The 21,254-nt window shown below is 33.4% G+C and overlaps 1 protein-coding gene across 3 annotated transcripts in view; it reads right to left on the bottom strand.

Moving 5' to 3' along the window:
- Positions 1–2,708: 2,708 nt before the first annotated feature.
- Positions 2,709–21,254, bottom strand: part of SEPTIN7 (septin 7) — a 112,695-nt gene continuing 94,149 nt past the window's right edge. For all 3 annotated transcript variants that reach the window (XM_053553393.1, XM_053553394.1, XM_053553395.1), the window contains 7 exons: positions 18,715–18,807; positions 16,887–16,983; positions 15,154–15,205; positions 13,893–14,018; positions 9,368–9,503; positions 5,350–5,489; positions 2,709–3,782 (listed from right to left, as the gene is read on the bottom strand). In XM_053553393.1, coding sequence (XP_053409368.1) covers positions 3,743–3,782; positions 5,350–5,489; positions 9,368–9,503; positions 13,893–14,018; positions 15,154–15,205; positions 16,887–16,983; positions 18,715–18,807 — 684 coding nt within the window. In that variant the 3' untranslated portion in view covers positions 2,709–3,742. The remainder of the gene's footprint in view (positions 3,783–5,349; positions 5,490–9,367; positions 9,504–13,892; positions 14,019–15,153; positions 15,206–16,886; positions 16,984–18,714; positions 18,808–21,254) is intronic.

Genomic DNA, 21,254 nt, shown 5'->3' on the forward strand with positions numbered 1-21,254 from the left:
AGACCTGTGCCAACTCCAGCTCTGCCAGTCACCACCTGTCTACTGGAAAAGTTACTAAACGTCTCTAAGCCTGTCTCCACATCTGTAAAAGGATGATACTGTTATCTATTGAGGATTAAATGAAGATAACATACATAAAATACTTGGCTTACACCTGGAACAGTATAGATGGGGCAGTTGTTACTATCACAAAAGACAGGGAAGAAAATCCTGAATGAAATACAAGGACTTAATTATATTTCCAAGCTTTTTATTAAAAAATATTTCAATTTACTGAAGTGGCAAAGTTTCCTTTTAAATGAAGTAGGATGCCACAGCAGCCTTTACTAGTTACCTTCCTTGGTGATGTGATAATAATCGAAATATTAACTATCCACATAGACCAGTGGCCTCCAAAGTATAGAGTCCTAATAATTCACTGGGGCTTGGGAAGAAATCTTATTTCACTCTTCCAAATTTTGTTTCATAATGTTCACATTAACACAACAATACATTTATTTATTGGTACTGCTTTTTATTGATTGATACATATAATTAAGGACACATGCTCAAAAAAAATATATATATATTTTAATATTTAAAATTTTAAATTTAAATTTAATATTTTAAATTTTTTATTTAAAAAAATATATATATATATATATTTTTTTTTTTGGGCCAGGGCTGGGTTTGAACCCGCCACCTCTGGCATATGGAGTCAGCACCCTACTCCTTTGAGCCACAGGTGCCGCCCCAAAAATATTTTTATAAAGATACAGGATCAGGTTGGGGGCAGTGATCTAAATAACTGAGTCAACATTTTGTTCCTACTACATTCCTGGCTACTATGCCATCTTTCCTCTTTCTTTTTTCTCATCTACTATATCCTAACTTCCACTCCTAGATCAAAGTTTCTTCAAGAAGAATGTGCAGGTAACACTCAACTAATGAACTGAAAGGCATGAGTCTGTATCTCCTCAGCTTTCAAAACTACAACCTGAGCCACACAGAAATAAGCTCTCCGTCCAATTCATTATCAACTTCACAATTTACTTGTGAACCGGGTAAACAGCTCCTATTCCACTAGGTGGCAGTAAAACCCTACACATGAGGTGCCCAAGCAGTTCGCTGAGATCAGTGTTTACTTGGCCAGTCCCACTTAATTAGCAGAAAGATAGTGGTTAGTGAGATGCTTCAATTATATAATGCCTCTAACACTGGACAAGAGGCACTGCTGTTTTACTTTTTAGAGATTGGCCTTCCCTTGCTCCTTCCAGAAGTTTACATGTATTATGTAAACAGCAGGTCTCAGAAATCCATGTAGCACAAATAGCCCTCCGTATACTTAAAAAGCCTAAAACCAACAGTCAAAAAAAGCCCTACTAAAGTTGCATATGCCCTATATCAGATTCAGGTAAGACCCTGGGCATGACATGGATAAAGACTTGGGAAAATTTTCATCAGGATGATAAAATAATAAAGGTGTCTTATAAATTTATCATAATACACAGACTTTTAAAAAATACCTATTTTCCAGAAACAGCAGTACTCCACCAGTAAGGCAGGCAGTCTATATAACCTTTTTCATTTAGTATTCTTCACATTTAGTGTTCTTAACTTCCTATAACCAAACTTTTTTTTTTTTTTTTTTTTGCAGGTTTTGGCTGGGGCCAGGCTTGAACCTACCACCTCCAGCATTTGGGGCCGGTGCCCTACTCCTTTGAGCCACGGGCGCTGCCCTAACCAAACATTTTTGGGTAGAGGTGTTAACCCAATCTCTCAAACATAATTCAAAAAACAAAAAATAAAAAAAAAACCCAAACTACCCTCCAACCCCCTGCTATCTATGTATAACTACTCCTTAATCTCTAATTCTGGTCTTTAGATAACAACCACATTTTTTTGTAGGTGTAGAGGAACAAACTCACACTTCTACCTTAGTAAACATATAGGAGAGACCCATGGTAATAATGTCCCACGTGCACCACATTACCTTCTCCAAAAAGGATGGATAAAACTTTCCCAAGATTTTTAAATAGTGATGCCCATGATATAAAGATAAATGGCAATATTCCTAAATCATGTTTTTAATGGCCCATTAAAATCTTCTTTAAAAATAGCACTCTAGGGTGGATTTTTATGTAAAGATACTATAATATGAAAAATTTCCCTAATATATGTCTTAAAGTTTATATCTAAATATCTTTGAAAAGCAATAAGCATGTTTAAAGCATACTCATTTATTTAAATCCTTCTTATAACAAAATTACACTGTACCCCTTACATTTCTACAAATAAAAAAATCCTTTTATCTTTGAAGTAAACAAAAATACTGGCTAATTATCATTTTCTTCCTGAGTCATTAATTCTAAAGAGTAAACAGACATGGTAAAACATTTCAAAGTAATAAACTGGGTTGTATTAATTATACCTAAAATTATCATAAAACATTATGTTAAAATCTTTATTATTTGATCTTACTAAAAAGAAATTACACTACCCTCTTTCCAGTTAAAAAAAAATTTCTGTTTCCAGGGACTTGATGGTATACCTAACCCAGATGAGAAATACAGAAATGAACAAAAAGACAAAGTATGTCTTAAATTAGAAAATCAGTACATATGCATTCTAAAAGGGGTTGCAGGAGGCAAAATGCAAATTGGAAATCTTCTTCCCAAACATATGCTACTCTTGTGTATCAACTGTAGAATATTTAAGATCTCACACTCTTTTACATCACAACATTGTTTATTATGTGAATTTTTTACAATACAAACAAAAAATACAGAAATGCAATATATGAATACAGCTAAATGCAGAATGGTGACTTTTTTTCTCTTCAAGAGGCCATGATTCCCATTTCTAGTAAAATAAAGAGACGGCATATAGGTAGAAACAGGTTGGTCGTTAGCTTCACAATTTTGCCTAGAAATGATCTATAAATGCATTTTTCCCCCTGCTACTTACCATAAAGTGTAAAAAGGGAGTTAAAGGAAAGTTTCCTTGTTGGTTCCTACCATATGAAAGATGCTATATTCTATTTTAGCAGGGCCAATATATGGAAAATATCTAAATTAAATGTTATTACAAAAAAATGAAGCAGTAATGAGATTCTGGCTAAAGAGGGCACTAAATGAGAATAATATATATTTAAAGTATCCAAAAACAAACAACAAACAAACAAACAAAAAATGGTTGTTATAAAAAAGCTCTAGGTGCACTGTAAGCATATAGGGTTTTTTTTCCATGTGTATTTTTAAACAATGGAAGTGTCAAAAATAGGGTCAACTGTGTTAGACTAAATTACATTATTGTATATGCTGCACTGAATGGAACCTTTGTATTATAATTATCATAGAGAAGCATAGTTTGCATCATATTATGGCAATTTATCCTCAACGAAAACCTTCCAGAGTCCTTTTATTTTGGAATATCCTGTAAACAATCAAACCACCAGAACATGATTGTACAACAGTAAAATGTTCTCTTGCATTAAATTGAAGATATCTGTTTAATAAAAAAAGGAAAAGAATATGTAGGAAAGGTACTTAGAGGTGTTACTTTCTAAGTACACAACACCCTAGACAATTCAAGGCATCTTAATCTCCATCAAGAACAACAACAAAAAAATAATTTTTGTCATGCTGTTAAATCCATCATTATGGATAAAACTGGTGCAAATTGGTCAAACGGATCCAACAAACACTGATGTCCAAGCTGGCATATTGGCAACTAATACGTTAACTGGTGGTGAATAGAGAATTTAAAAGATCTTCCCTTTCTTCTTGTTCTTTTCCAAGGTTCTAAACAATTAAAGGAAAATAATTAAGAATGAGTGACCATGTTATAAACATGACAAGACAACATATGAGTAAGCAAGAGCTAACCCAACTAAGAGTTTCAAATACTACTTTTTCTTTTAAAAAAAACTTTAAGATTTAGAAGTAAATAAGACAGTACTTATCTATAAAAGCATTTTCAATCAAATATTTGATAAAATTGCAGGATAAGCAGGAAAAAATAAGGCAAAAGCCATTTTTTTTTTTTTTTTTAGACAGAGTCTCACTTTGTTGCCCATGTGGCATCACAGCTCACAGCAACCTCCAACTCTTGGGCTTAAGCAATTCTCTTGCCTCAGCCTCCCGAATGCTAGGACTATAGGCCATAATGCCCGGCTATTTTTTTGTTGCAATTCTCATTGCTGTTTTAGCTGGATGGGGCCGGGTTCAAATCCGCCACTCTCAGTATATGGGGCCGGCGCCTTAGCCACTGAGCCACAGGTGCCGCCCCCCAAAAAAGCCATTTTAATACATGAGAACAATTCTTCCCAAGTGAAATAGCATAAATTCAAAAAAATCAAGCAAGAAGAAACAGGGTGCCCCTTTCTCTTACTGTTATTTACATTCCAAAGTGTGTTTGTTTTAACAAATATATTTTCTTCTTCTTTAAAGAAAAAGTTAGTGAAAGTATAGTGTTACACAATACATGTCTAATCTTAAAAATGTTTAGCAGTGAGCATAAATTACAGAATCGTTATAAGGATGCATCTTTTCAGTTTTATTTTTATTTATTTATTTATTTATTTTTAGAGATAGAGTCTCACTTTATTGCCCTTGGTAGAGTAATGTGGTGTCACAGCTCACAGCAATCTCCAACTCCTGGGCTTAGGCGATTCTCTTGCCTCAGCCTCCCAAGTAGCTGGGACTACAGGAGCCTGCCATAACGCTCAGCTACTTTTTTTGTTGCAGTTTGGCTGGTGCCGGGTTTGAACCCACCACCCTCGGTATATGGGGCCGGCGCCCCACCCACTGAGCCACAGGTGCCGCCCTCTTTTCAGTTTTAAATGGGACTAATGAAGAAAAGAAAAAACCAAGGTTTCAAATATTATTGAATTCTATATAAATTGATAGAGAGGGAAATAAGCTATATTAGAAATTAGATATCCAACTTTTTGTCTTTAGGATTTTATTCTAAAGAAATAATTCAAGACAATTAAAACATACCCCGAAATGTATAAAAGATCTCTGTAGCAGTGTTTTCCATGTGTGCCAAAAACTGAAAATTCTATGTCCAACAACTGGGTGGAGGAGGTAAGAAATCTAATTATGATGAGTTAACTGAGGAAAAGTGTTATGAAGCTGCTAAATTATGACAATCAAGGCACATAAAAATGTTTGTACTTAAAAAATACCATAATAGTGACTATATCCTTCTATATACAAACATTTATCCATGAAAATAATTGTGCTTGAGAGGCATGATAATGGATGATAGCTTTTTAAATATTATTCTAATGTTTTTAGAATCAGTAGGAATATAATTCTTTACAACATTCATACAATCATTTCTTAGGAATCTGATATTAATTACCTTGAAGAGTTCTGTTGTTCTAAAATACGTTGCTGAGCTTCCCAGTTTGCTTTCTCATCCTCAAACTGACGACGTTTTTCCTCTAATTCTTTGTGCTGTGCTTCCAAATTCTTTTTCATTTGCTCATGGCGCCGCTGAAGCTAAATCACAGTATGATATAGAACATAAAATTACTTAAGAAACCAAAAGCAGAAGTATATTTCATTCAGACTTTCTAATGTTAAGTATATAAGCAATGACTGACCCTGCCATAAATCCAGGGTACCCACATGGAAACCACTGTCAAAGGTTCCTCCCACTTTAAGTACCTGTCACCCAAAAGGCCACTGACCCCAGAGAATTACTCGTGGGCAACAGGAAAAAAAAAATGCAACAAATTTACAGGCATGTAGCACTTTATAATTGACATTACTACCTTGTTATCTTATTTTTCATTAATCATGGGTATGTTGGAGGGAAGACATCACTGTTCCTATTCTATAGATGAGGAAACAGGTGGAAAGTTTAAGATCACTAACAAGAAATCGGCAGAACCAGGACTTGAACCTAAGTTCAAGCAGATTGTTACGAGTAAAGTCCCCTGATTCTTGTAAAGCAGTATTTCTCAGATGTTGATCTTCATATACCTTATCCAAACTACTTGTTAAAAATATAGAATTCTGGACCTCACCCAGATGTACTGAATTAGAATCTCTGGGTGTTAAGTCTAGAAATCTGAATTTTCAACAAGCACAAGTGATTCTAATCTAGGTAAGCCTTCCTACACTGAGAAAAGTAAGGCTGTAAAGAATTCTGGAAGCTGGGCCTGGTGGTTCACCCTTATAATTCCAGCACTCTGGGAGGCCAAAGTGGGATGACTGATCAAGGCCAGACTTTGAAGACCATGGAGAAGTAGGAACATAAGAAAATGCGTGGAGTTATAAAATTAAAACAAACAAACAAACAACAACAACAACAACAAACTATGATTCAGAATAGTAGTTACCTCTGGGAAAGAGAAAGAGGGATATTACAGGGGAGAGGTGCTCAAGGACTTCATGAGTTTTTTTTAAGCTGGATGGTAGGCTCACAGTGATACCATTCATGTTATATGTTATCATGTTTTATATTAACTGCATGCAGAAAACTTCTCTCACTTTAAAATGAGTTTTAAAGTTCAATTCAGAATTTGTAAGGTATTAAAAGACAATACTGCTTAGAAACAAGTATATGTTATTATACAGGGTGTCCATAAAGTTGATGTGCAATTTATAATGTAAAACTATTTTAAATTGCACACAAACTTTCTGGACAACCTGTTCTGAGCTATTTGGAGCAACAACTATAATAAAAAACATAACTTTTTTGCAGCAAAATATACAAATATTCATAATAAGTGGGATAAAAATTATTAGTTTATGTCAGGTTTTGCAGTTTTCAGTTCTTTTAATGTTTTAAAATTGTGAAAAACAGAACTGTCAACCTATGTAGGCATTAACAGGAAACTTAAGAATTAACTGGGTTCAACCCCAGTGAGAATGGCCCACATCACAAAATCTCAAAGCTGCAGATGCTGGCATGGATATGTAGAGCAGGGAACACTTGTACGCTGCTGGTGGGGGTGCAAACTAATCTTTTTGGAAGGACGTATGGTGAATCATCAAAGAACTCAAATTAGACCTCCCATTTGATCCTGCAGTCCCATTACTAGGCATCCATGCACAAGAAAAAAAATCATTTTATCATAAGGACATTTGCACTAGACTGTTTATTGCAGCTCAATTTACAATTGTCAAATTGTAGAAACAACCTAAATGCCCACCAACCCAAAATGAATTAGCAAGCTGTGGTATATGTATAACATGGAATACTATTCAGCCATTAAAAAGATGGAGACTTTACATCTTTTGTATTAACCTGGATTGGGGTGGAACATATTCTTCTTAGTGAAGCATCACAAGAATGGAGAAGCAAGAATACAATGTACTCAATTCTAATATGAAAGCAGTAAATGATCTAATACAAGGTGTGGGGGCAGAGGAATGAGGGAGTCGGGAGAGGGGCACAGGAAGGGGGTTGAGCAGTCACAATGTATGGCACACCTCTTGGGGTCAGAACACAATTCTAAGAGGGAGTTTACCTAACAAATGCAATCAGTGTAACCTAACTCTTTGTACCCTCAATGAATCCCAAACAATTTAAAACAAAAGGAGTTAACTGGGTTCAAATGCTATTTTATCCTTCCTCTTCCTCTCAAGGGAAGGATGGGCAATAATATCTACCTTGTAGGGGTGTAGTGTGGAATAAATGACATGACACAGGAGAAATGCCTGGTACTGTACCTGACAGTGGACATACTGTGATGCTGGATATTAGCAGCTGTGCCCCCCACCCAAATATTTCCAGCACACTGGATTTAAGGATAAACTGTATTAAACAGGCTAAATGGATTGCTGTACCTTTATTTATTTTATATATATCATATTGACATTACACACACATATATCATGATGCTTTCCAAACTTATAACCACAGGGATATTGGTAAACACATCCTGGGATGTGGTTCAATGAGAAAAGAGGAAGCTAGAATTAGGTATAGTTAATTAGATATGGCCCTGACAGACTACTTGGGTATTATTAGCAGGATCTCGGCCTAGATCTCTTACAGGTCTTTTCAGTGTTAAGAAAAATTCCATCCCATGAAGAGTAGTTTCTTAAAACTGCCTTCATCATTCGCAGTATTATGTAAATTCCTGAAAGGTTCTTTGGCTATAGTTTCACAATTGTTTACAAACAATTACTGTTTATAATAATTAAGAGTTTATAACACTCTTAGGAATAGATCCTAAAATATAGCTATATCATAAGTTAAATTATTTTGAGATTTTCAATGGAATCTAAGTGTGGAGATAATATAATCAATCGACTCTTAATTCTCCCTTTCAGTTATAGACATTCCAGATTATTTGTGAACTAGTGAAGAGGTAGAGAGACTCAAATGTATAGATTTAGTAAGAGGTTGATAAATAGAGAAATTTTCAAATGTCATCTTCATAATTTTAATTACTTATATGATAACAGCAACATTTAAGATAGTGATTCTCAACTGTGGCTGAGTGTGGGTATGTTCATGGGCACACATATTTTGGTTTGCACAGTGATTAGGAGGGCATTTTATTGGTATTTAGTGACAGGCTGCAAGAATGTTAGTTCTGCAGTGCTCAGCAGTCTCAAGCCAGTAGGAATTAGTCCATATCCCTGTTAAATTAAACACATGACAAATGTAACAATAATGGAAGATTTTTATAACAAATTATGAGAAAAGCCCAGTTGCATAAGAGAAATAATGTGGCATAAAAACATTTCCTCAAAATTACTGAATACTTTTCTCATGCTATGCATTCTACACACTCAGTGAATTATTTTTGCTATGTCTTTTAGTCAAAAAAAATTTTAGTATTTTATGTAGTAATTTACAAAAGCAATGAAGTCAACTGTAAAGATGTAACAGAAGAGACCTGCATTTTCCTTTAATATATTTAGATACAAATATTATCATATTAATGAAGCCACATAAGACACAAGGATCTCACTAAATTTTATCACTAAACATTGTTCAAAACTAAAAAAGTGCCCCAACAGAGGGATTTCAAGACAGCAGATATGTCTGCTTGGATGCCTTGTCATAATACTGGGAATAACTTGGATGCTACATTATAAATAAAGCCTAAGTTGTCTGCAAGAATATCACAATCCCTCACTCTCCCCTGTCTGCAATAAATCCCGGCGTGCCCTTAATTCAGTAAAGATTATTTCCTTCTTTCTCATTCATATACAAATGTCTAATCAATTATTATTATCCTAACACTAGTTTTCATTCTTACATCCACCCAAAACTCTGATTTTTAATTTTCTTATACCACTTCTATGGAATGACTTATAAAACCTTAATTCTGAAAAATTCTATAAATTTTATTGAAGATATTATTTTAAAAAGAACACTATATCTGTAAGAAATGGAATATTAAATGAATTACCTCAGCTTCAGAGTCCTTCAGTTTCTGAACTTTTTCTTTGACCTTCATCTCAAACACCTGCTCCATCTCCATTTCCATTTTCTTCATCTTAGCTACATGTTCCCTTCTTTCTTCTTCCATTTGTGCCAGAGGGCTCCTGTCATGAACATTAAGGATAATCATTAAATGTCTGTGAATAAAAACTGTAATATAAAACTCTAAAACACTCAATGAAAAAAATTAGATGCAATATACAAAAGCCATTATTAAATTCTGTGTTCTAGTTTTGGAAAAAAGGTCAAAAATAATTTTTGAATTATTTTGATATTGTTTTAAATGACACAAAATACAAACTTGAATTTTTATGTACAAATGTGAATTCTTCAGAAATAATCTAGAACTTCCTTCCATGAGATTTCACATCTAAACTTGAATCTATAGTGAGTAATTATTTTGAAAAAAAGATCTAAAAAGAAAAGGAACAGTGAATGGTATGTTTCTTTACCCTAATGCATACCAAATCTAAAGAAGATACAAAAAATCAACTGTAGAAGGAAAACAGAAAGGAAATATTTCCAAAATGTACTCAAGAATGAAGCAGTAGAAGAAAATCATTAACTTTATATGTTCTTTAAACAAAATTTCAATGTGAAAAAGAAATGAGTTAATGAAGTTCATATATGTAGAATTCATTGGAATATTTTTAGTTTTACTAAAATTTCAAGTGTAATCTCTCCTAAGGCAACTACTTGATACCACAAAAATAATTTTAATTAGTAATAATTCAAACTTATTTTGGAAACTGAACTGATAAGCTAAAAACAATATCAGTCACTATCTAGAACTATTTAGGTATACAAAACATTTCTAGGGCTCTTATATGCTCTTGAAAATTCATTCTGCTTAACTCAAATATTTCAGTGTCTTAAATTTTAAAGATGCAGTGATTTAAACGATATACACATTTTAAAGAAAATCAGGAGCAAATAAATATTTTGATAATAATTATTTAGGCTGCCAGAAAAAAACAATGCATAGTTACAATGAAAAGAATTGTTCACTCCATTGACATTAAAGTCCAGGGGCTCAAATTGCTTTGTCATACAAGGGTTAATTTAACTGTAAATTTTGAGTAGGTTCTTCAATATGTATATGCACACATACGTGTATAAGTACTGTTTGTGAGCAATAAACACAGGTGTATCAGAAATCATCATCAATTTTACTGGTTTCTTTGTCAAACTGCCTACAGAGGACCTATTGAGAGACCATAAAAAGTAATAAAGAAAGTGATTAAAAATGTTCACATTTTTAAAAGTACCAGAAAGATCTAGTTTGGTATTTAAATTTGGGACTTTATATGAAGTTTTCCAGGAGTTACTTGAGCATTGATAGGTTTAAGAGAATCAATTTCTGGATCCTCAACTTCCATACAAACTCTTTGCCTGGCCGTAAATTTCCAAGTTACAGATAGCCCTTCTCTCACTTTACAGAAGACTTACTCTTCCCTCTTACTCATTCCTTACTTGAGGTACAATATCCCAGTATGTGAATACCTCCAGGTGACAAAAGGAAAAGTCTCCTTTGGTGATTAATTAAAGTGTAGATGCTCTATAAGTTTATGTTATTATATTACTCAGTATTACCCATGTTTTCATTAAGGGCAAAGAGTATCTTGAGATGTTACAAACGTGGTACTGGAGCCATGTTGGGATACTCTGAGTTCAGATGCATAGCAGGGTGAGGTGGAAGGAGTACTGGCAATTTTTGTTTAATAATTCTGCCTCTTCCATTCCAGGATTCTTACAACCTAAACATCTCCCCACAATCACTATCAAAGGATACATGCTATGGAGGGAGAGTTCCACGAGAGCAATACAAAGAGAACATCAGTAAGAAATGGAAGCTCACCCCTGTCTACTTCACATATTTAAATATTAGTCTCTCTTTTCAGCTATTCATATACAGTATATATACTTATCTATATAGAAAAGTACCTTACATCATCTAAAGGACCGTAAGTTGCTGACTTTTTAAATTATCTGTAACATTTTTTTGAAATAGCTAAAATTTTCAAGACAACATAAGATACAACCAATAGATAAAATTTCCAAGTGACTTCTTTCAGATTCTGTATGTGTTATTCAATGAAAGAGTGAAAACATGATTTGTCAAATCATACCAAATAATTATTCCAATTACAGTCATTCCTCAGTTGGTACAATCTTCTAAAATGCTTATTTTCCTACTTATTATTAACACAAAATAATATGCTAGCTTCTGGGGCAATTTGTTTTAGCAATGCAAACTTTTCTGTTTGCATAGGCAAAGTACGGCCATGATTCATCCCCTTAAAAGATACACTTCCAAGAGAATTCTACTTTTGATGCTTTCACCAGAGTTATAGTTTAACTCATGTATGCCACATAGAAGTTTGTACATGCAAAAGAAATTTTAATGTTACTTTAAGGGTTTACTAGTTTTCTCTGAATGACCTTATTTGTTTTGTATCCAATAGCATTACTTTAAAAGCCTTATAAATGAAATATAAGAATGAATAAATAATTCCTTATATCTAGGACATACCAAATGTTTAAAAAAAATTAAATATTAAGTGCATACATTCAATGAAATATGTACTGGGAGTACATTTGGCTCTAACATACAAAATTACCAATGGCATTATGCATGTTTTTTCATACAACTAAAAAGTAGATAAGCTAATGAAGATATGGTGGATTAGGACTTTATGAAAAATAGTCACATGTGAAAAAAACATTGTACCCTTACATTTTTGTGCTAAAGTTATTCAACATAAATTTTGTTAGAGATTTTTTACAAGTCCTGCTTTTTTCCTCATGCACAGAACTTTACCTCAAATATAATCTTTTATTTTAAATATAGAAAAGGAAACATTTTTCTATTCCATTATAAGGAATATTGGACACTATAAAGAGAACATAGCTACTTTGAGAATTTACCTTTCTCATAATTTATACACATAATCCTTCAGGATTATCTTTTAATAGTAGATAATACTACATATCTAGCTATAAACATACATTGTTTAAAATGACTTCGTAACACATCTATCACACACTGACATTTTGGTCAACTAAAGACCACATATATGATGGTGGTCTCATAAGATTATAATGGAGCTTGCCTAATGATGTCTTGATGATCCTGGCCCTAAGTAGATATAGGCTAATGTGTGTGTTTCTATCTTAGCTTTTTACAAAAAAATTTAGAAAGTGAAAATGATTAAATATTAAAAATTCTAAAAATAGATGAAAGCTTTTTTTGTATAGCTGAACAATGTGTTTTTAAGTTAAAACAAGAGTCAAAGTTAAAAAATTTAAGGTAAAAAGCTAAGGTTATTACTATGGAAGAAAATAAATTTATTGTGCCCTATGTATACAGTGTTTATAAAGTCTACAGTAGTGTACAGTAAAGCCCTAGACCTTCACATTCACTCACCACTCACTCCCTGACTCACTCACCCACAGCAACTTCTAGTCCTACAAGCTCCATTCATAAGTGTCCTATCCACATGTATCATTTTTTATCTTTTATATCATATTCTTACTATACTTTTTCTATGTTAGAAATACCAATACTTATCATTACGTTACAACTACCCATACAGTATTTGACATAATAACCTACTATACAGGGTTGTAGTCTAGGAGCAATAGGCTAAACCATATATAACTTGGGTATACAGTAAGCTATACCATGCAGCTTTCACACAATGACAAAACAGCCTAACACCACATTTCTCAGAATGTATCCCCATTTTTAAGCAACATGTGATGTAGCTATGATCTCCAACAATGCCAAATAAAGGAAAGGAAGGGCACAGACATGGGTACCAAGAACCCTACCAGCTTCCTCACACATCTCTTTTTCTTACCCCATCACGAAACTACCACAGATTGAGATACACTAAAGCAAAGCTGCACATTTTGTAGTCATGCCACGCTAACCAACAAAGAAATTTAAACTAATCCAGCTAATTTACTCCCTAGAAATACACAAAAGGGATAGAGAAGATAATCAAAACTACATTCATCTAAATATTCCTTTTGTTTGGGCCTGTCCCTTGTTAGTGAAAACTCTGCCAAAATGATTTATTTTAAAAAGCATTAACGAAACAGTAGAAACTCTAGATTTATCACCTTGAGGAGATTAAGGGACGTTCATCTTAAGACGGGTTAAGAAATATTGGTACCAGCTCTGTTCTCTTTCCAGTAAGTTTTAAAAAAATGTATTTGCTAAAAGATGTGTGGTATTATGGATTATAGAGGTGATGGCAAGTGACAAGAAGAGACTACATGGCATTTTCACTTAAGGAACAAGATAATAATAGTAATAATTCCCTATTAAAAAATTCAAAAGTACAACACTAGCAAAATAAAGCTTAACAATATAAATTTCTGCTTTTGTGTAAAGAGAACATTAGCCAAATTTTCTGAGTAGCCAGGAGAAATCTGATCATTTATTACATAAGTAATACATTTTGTGGGGGGAAATGTATACTTACTTGGTAAGCTGCCCTTTATTCTTGTTGTTATCAACTCCATTATAAGTCACAGCTGCCAGTTTTCTGCTTCTGTAGTTCTCATAGTGTACATTATTAGTAACATCTTTCAAATCCTGCATATGTGTTCTGTCACAAATAACAGCAAAAGTTTCATCTATTAAAACAGCTTTGATATAAGTAGAAAATTTTACCAAAACAAAAATTTGAGCTTTAGAATGAACAAAAGACAATTCTTAAGGAATAGTGGCATTCGTTTGCCTTTACTCACACTCAAAGCAAACCACAATAAAATGAGCTAACTCACCACCAAATTTAGGTTCCAAATGAGATTTTAAAAGCCATAAATTCCCCAAAGCAGTTACTGAAGGATGGTGACCTTTCTACAAGAGTATGTATTTATATTATATTCATCAAGAGTATATACCTATATTATATTCATCTTTATAGTACATATTTAATTTTACTAGAAAAGGGAGGGTAGATTAGATACTTATGAAGCTCACAAAACCTAAAAGAAATTGCTTTTCTTTTAGCAATATTACTAAGGCAGTATCTGAATTTTCACTAAGTTAAAACATAGGGAAACTTCAGATCACATAGCAAGTTGTTTCTATTCTTGGGAACTTCAATTTAGAGTAAATTTCTAATTTGTCAAACTGTTCAGTGAATGGAGTATTTTGGTTAAACATATTTTTGCTCATAGCATTCTTATTCATATATAAAATCAATACATATGAGATGATGTTCATTCTTTAATGATCTGAGATGCTGAAGACACCCCAAGCTGAATCTATGAATATCCTTTACCGATGCAGTGTTCCTGAGTATACATGGGGTGGCAGTACTCTGTATCACTTGATAATCCCTCTTATCATCATTTGTTCTATCTTGAACCTCCTGCATCTTCCATCTTCACCATGTTACCAAAACTCCCTTCCAGGAGACAAACTCTAAGGTATACTATTGTACTGGTTTTAATCCTTCCTTATATCTAGAAAACCTTTCTGTTAATCCACAAACAAGCTTCTTAAAGCACTTTCTCTCTGTAAAATGTGACTCTGATCGTATTACTCTGAATTACTCTGATTCATCTACTATCTAAAATCTCCTTGCAGTTCTCTGGATTTTCCAAAAGTCTCTCACTGCTAGAATGAGATTACCGAAGTAAATTAGCTACATTTACAGAAGGCAAAAAATAAATCTGTTCAACTTTATGTAGAAAGAAAAACCTTGTGGCATTTTCATCATTGTTCACACTTACCTTATCAACATATTTCTTAGAATTGTGAAATCACAATGTTCACCATTTTCAACTGTAAGAAAAAAAAAAGATCACATATATTATTTGTACTGAACCCAGTCTTTCCTAAGGAAATTTCGCAGGAATTTAGGGAATTAAAAACAATGAGACAATTGTAAGAGGGACTTTACCTAACAAATGCAATCCATATAACCTGGTTTCTTGTACCCTCAATGAATCCCCAATAATAAATTAAAAAAACAAACAACAAAAAAAGAGACAACATGCAAAACAGCTTAAATCAATTTTTCATTAATGTTTAACACTAAGATAGTACTCAATTTAAAATAACATTACTTTACTGTAGTTTAAATCTCAGAGACAGATATATAAACCTAACAAATAACCTCTCTGGAAACAACTTGGGAATTTTAAAAGAAGTATTGGTAGAGAATGTATCTAGTCTATAATAAAATGCACGTTAAAAATTCAGTGGTATGAGTGAGGGCATAATCACATCAGGAAAAATCTCCTTGAAGTAACTAAAATGAAAAGGTGAATCAAGAACTTTAAGGCTCTTTATGTTAAAAAAGTGTATCACAAATAGGAACACTACTTGGGGACAAAAGAGGATGAGCAATGCAAAGAATTTCTCCAGTGCATATTTTAAAGGGATGTGTAAGTTCCAAAGCCTCAGCTCAGCAACTGAAGGTTGCCTGGGTATGATAGAGAGGTAGGAATGAGGTACTAGGTCACTGGTATGAAAAAAATACCTAAAAATCATAGCATTATTCAAAAAAAGCACCAAGCAATAGAAAAACAATCATAACTTAATCTTAGTTTCAATTTACTGTAATAAAGATAGTTAAATCTCAGATTAAACCAATATAATGAATACAAATTTGAAGAAAACACTTCTGTTGCCAAGAGGACTTTGGCGACTTGATGTTATAATTAAGATATTATTGGTATGTATATACCCTTACAAAACTGAAGAGGATTTCTTAATAATGAATTTTTTTTTATTCTAAAGATGTGAAGTCAACAAATAGGTGACTTTTGCCCTGAGCAACAAAGACTGTGAATATTTTAAAACTTATGTTTTCAATCATTCTTGAGAGCTCCTGACCTGAGACTCAGATGAAAGTGATCAGCCTTGTCTCTAAAATATTCAATTTCAGAAGGTTCATCAGATCCCTTGCAAGCAAACTTTGGGCTCTTGGTAAAGAACCCCTGAATTATAAGCATGTATTCAAACAAGAAAATAAAAACAGATTTACTTATGGGGTGGGAATGGGAAGGTAGGGCAGGTTAAGTGTCCCTTATTTGAAATGCTTAGGACCAGAAGTGTTTGGATTTGGGGGGAAGGATTTGGAGAAATTTTCATTATACTGGTTGAGCATCCCTAATCTAAAAACCTTAATTAGCATTTCCTTTAAATACCATGTCTATGCTTAAAATTTCCAGATTTTAGAACATTTCAAATTTCACATTTTCTGATTGGGGGATGGCTCAACCTGTATTACAGCTTTAGGATTTAACACATACATGCCTGACTATTAGGACACAATATCTGAAAAACAGTAATATTCTTATGAGGAAATGAAACTAAAAGAAACTGAAATCAGAACTATCCTTGAAAATCTAGAATATATCAATGCAGTTTGCATATTATACTATTTACTATAAATACAATTCTTTAAAATCACATCTCTGAGATCTTATAGAAAGCCATGCACTGAAAAAAACCTTACCTTCAGCAACACCCCAAGGATACTGCCGTCCTCTGACCCTTTTGCCATTAACTTCAATGATAGTATTACTACCTACCACTGCAAGAGGTAAACGGTCCTGTAAAACAAAGTATTCTTATTGAAATACAATTCTACAGCTCTCCCAAATTCAAAAATAAAGAAGTTACATTACTCAACAGATTAGCCAAAAAAAAAAAAAAAATCACTTTGATAGTTTCTCCATTTGCTTTTAGAGGCCATTCAACAAAAAATTAGCAAATTGCCACAACATGGTTATCACCACCCAGGTAAGCAATAAGTAACATATTTTCTCTGAAAATTTAAGAATACAAAGGAGTCAAATTATTTGCTAAAACTTATTCCAAAAATCTGTCCCATACTAGAAAAAAAGGAGTGAAAAACACACTGGCATTTAGAGGAAAAACAATGAGGCTTGTGACTAGTCTCTTTGATCACAAACCAACCCTAATAGTACTGGACGACGGGAATAAGGCCGGGTGCGCCGTGGCTCACTCCTATATTCCTAACACTCTGAGAGGCAAAGCAGGTAGAATGCGTAAGCTCAGGAGTTCAAGACCAGCCTGAGCAAGAGCAAGACCCTGTCTTTAAAAATAGCCGAGCACTGTGGTGGCGCCTGTAGTCCCTACTTGTACTCGGAAGGCTGAGGCAAGAGGATTGCTTGTGCCTAAGAGTTTGAGGTTGCTGAGAGTTATGATGCCACAGCACTCTTTCGAGCATGATAAAGTGAGATTCTGTCTCAAAAAAAAAAAAAACAAGGGAACAGTATATTTGCTAAGCTCTAATCTGAGAACTTCAGATTCAAGTGACTGGATTTGTATTCATTTATACTAACTCAGAGGATAATCTTTCACAATTCTATGGTTACCAGAAAAATATAAGTAGCTGTTTTACAAAACTTCAGAAATTCTTCATTGGTCAGGTATAAGTATTTCATTATTCCAATCAATTTGCCTATATGATGCTATTATTCAGTACACTGCTTTTAGGTCTAGGATATTGAAGAAACCACAGTAAACTGGAATACAGAAAATTACATTGGTGTGGGTTCTTGGTTGGCTCTTACTTTATTATTTTTAATGGACACATAATAATTGTAAATATTTATGAGGTTCTGTGTGATATACTAATATCCATACACAATGTGTAATGATCAAATGAGAGTAATTAGCATATCCTTCATCTCAAACTTTTATCATTTCCTTATGTTGGGAATATTCAAAATCTCTTCTAGTTATTTAAAAATACAGACTCAATTATTAATTAGTGGGAAATAACTCTACAACTTATTCCTCCTGTCTAGTTGCAATTTTATATCCATTTTGGTTAGCTTTTATGAAAGGCTGAAGAAATATATTTTTATCTGGCTCTTAAAGATTAAAACATAACAATGAATCCTTTCCCTTTTCATCACTTGTTTTTTGTTTGTTTGTTTGTTTGCAGTGTTTGACCAGGTTTAGGTTTGAACCCACCACCTCTGGCATATGGGGCCGGTGCCCTACTCCTTTGAGCCACAGGGGCCGCCCCATCACTTGTTTCTTAAGGGAGGAAAAAAAAAAAAAAAATCACATAATATGAAGCCAGTTAATTGAAAACATTTTGAGATAAGGATTGTGTTATTTACCTCACTATTCCATACAATGCCTTATATAATAACAAAGGTAACTGTAAAGTTGAACTCAACACTAAATAATCTCCCTATGCATTCTATAAGCTAACTCTGGTATTTTTGGTCTTTCCTATGGATATCACAGTATGTTTTTAAGGCCCCATGTCATTTTAGTATCTATATGTATAAGGATGAACCTACCTTTATCTTTTTAACAAGCTTATTTTCTTCTTCATCATCTGTTTCTGGAAATTCATATATTTTAATTTTATGTTCCTGGATTTCTTTCATTATCTAAAATGGAAGAATTAGTTAGCAAAAGAGTACTACACATAATTAGAATATTAGCCTTATTTTCAGTATTTGCTTTTGGGTTCTTCTATCGATCCTCAGTTTCAGTTTCTTTACTGCTTTTCAATGATATAAAACTGTAATCTAAAATCAAAGTACTGTACTGTCCTTTTTTTAAAAATTATAAAGTTGATAGATAAATACAAAAATCCAATTACTTCAGAAGTGTTAAAGTCATACAGCCAACATACTAAAAGAGTTCCAAAAATGACGTCAAAGTCCAGAAAGTGATATATAAGAAGAATGCAGACAACTTAAAGGAGACAACTTAGCAAAACACAACAGAAATGACCGAGTTCAAATAAAATTCTTTAACCACCTTGTCTAAAATCACTCCAAATTCTAAATACCATACAAATATCCAAATAATTTTCAACTACCTACCCTATTTGAACCCGTAACAAACTCCTGGCTAATATACCCATGACTAGCTTCCCTTTCCATGCTTATATTCTGGGCTGACTGTCATGGCAGGGCCCAGAAGCAGCAAACAAAACAAAATGCATTACATGGTTATCATACTAGACAGAAGTAAAAATTGCCACTGGAAAAAACAGGACCACACATCTTAAAGAATAGAGTATGTAACTAGACAGAAACAAACATGAGAATAAATGACGAAGCGATAAGTACTTGGATGGAAGAGAAAAAACAAACAAGACCAGCTAGCTCTAAGAGGAGTTGTACTTAAATGTATTATTTATTAGATTTTAGATACTATTTATTATTTTTATTAGATATATTATGTATTAGATTTTTAGATACTATTTATTATTATTTTTTTTTTGTGGTTTTGGCCGGGGCTGGGTTTGAACCCGCCACCTCTGGCATATGGGACCGGCGCCCTACTCCTTGAGCCACAGGCACCACCCCTATTTATTATTTTTTAAATAGTTAAAACAATCTACTAAAACATTTTTAAAAATTGTATGAATTTAACACACCTTCAAAGCAAATTTCAATAGATTTTTATTTTTGTAATAGGCTTTAAGGTATTCTAAAATTTATAGTAAAAAAGGTGAAAAAACATCTTTTGTTACAAAGTGAACTACAAGGACAGTTCAAGAAAATTACAAGATTTTCAGTTCAAGAAAATTACAACTACAAGAAATATTTAAGATCTACTTTTTTTATTTTTTTTGCATAATATAGTTTTATTGAAGTGTATTCCTTTTTGCTATTGAAATGAACAAGATACTTCCTAAAAGTTCCTGCTTTATTAAAAAATACTAATTTTTAATAATTTTCTCAGTTTTTATATATTTCTAAATAACTTACTTTAAAGAACAAATACTTCTTTAGAAAATCTTGTTCACACTATTGCATTTTGCTGGACCAACAAATCTTTTTTTCCACTAATATTACAAAGGTGAACTTGACCTCGGGTTTTTTACGATTGTTTACAGATTTTAAATTAGCAGTGATATGAATATAAAACTTAATTCTGTTTCGAGTGTAGCTGTGGATGGTATTATTCATTAGAGTCCCCTCCAAATTACTAACAGGCCAAAAGTAAGATAGTCAAATCACAGGATTTTGTAAAATGTCACAAAAAGATACATTAATCCGCTTCTCACGAACTTAAAAATTTAAACAGAGAAAGGGGTAATTTAGGCACCCCTTTTCTTTTTTTTTACGCCTTATTTTTTTATTAGTTTTTTTTTTTTTTTTAATTGTTGGGGATTCATTGAGGGTACAATAAGCCAGGTTACATTGATTGCAATTGTTAGGTAAAGTCCCTCTTGCAATCATGTCTTGCCCCCATAAAGTGTGACACACACCAAGGCCCCACCCCCCCGTCCCTCTTTCTGCTTTCCCCCAACCATAACCTTAATTGTCATTAATTGTCCTCATATCAAAATTGAGTACACAGGATTCATGCTTCTCCATTCTTGTGATGCTTTACTAAGCATAATGTCTTCCACTTCCATCCAGGTTAATACGAAGGATGTAAAGTCTCCATTTTTTTTAATGGCTGAATAGTATTCCATGGTATACATATACCACAGCTTGTTAATCCATTCCTGGGTTGGTGGGCACTTAGGCTGTTTCCACATGTTGGCGATTGTAAATTGAGCTGCAAGAAACAGTCTAGTACAAGTGTCCTTATGATAAAAGGATTTTTTTCCTTCTGGGTAGATGCCCAGTAATGGGATTGCAGGATCAAATGGGAGGTCTAGCTTGAGTGCTTTGAGGTTTCTCCATACTTCCTTCCAGAAAGGTTGTACTAGTTTGCAGTCCCACCAGCAGTGTAAAAGTGTTCCCTTCTCTCCACATCCACGCCAGCATCTGCAGTTTTGAGATTTTGTGATGTGGGCCATTTTCACTGGGGTTAGATGATATCTCAGGGTTGTTTTGATTTGCATTTCTCTAATATATAGAGATGATGA

This window comes from Nycticebus coucang, chromosome 11 (assembly GCF_027406575.1).
Source record: "Nycticebus coucang isolate mNycCou1 chromosome 11, mNycCou1.pri, whole genome shotgun sequence".
Lineage (NCBI taxonomy): Eukaryota > Metazoa > Chordata > Mammalia > Primates > Lorisidae > Nycticebus > Nycticebus coucang.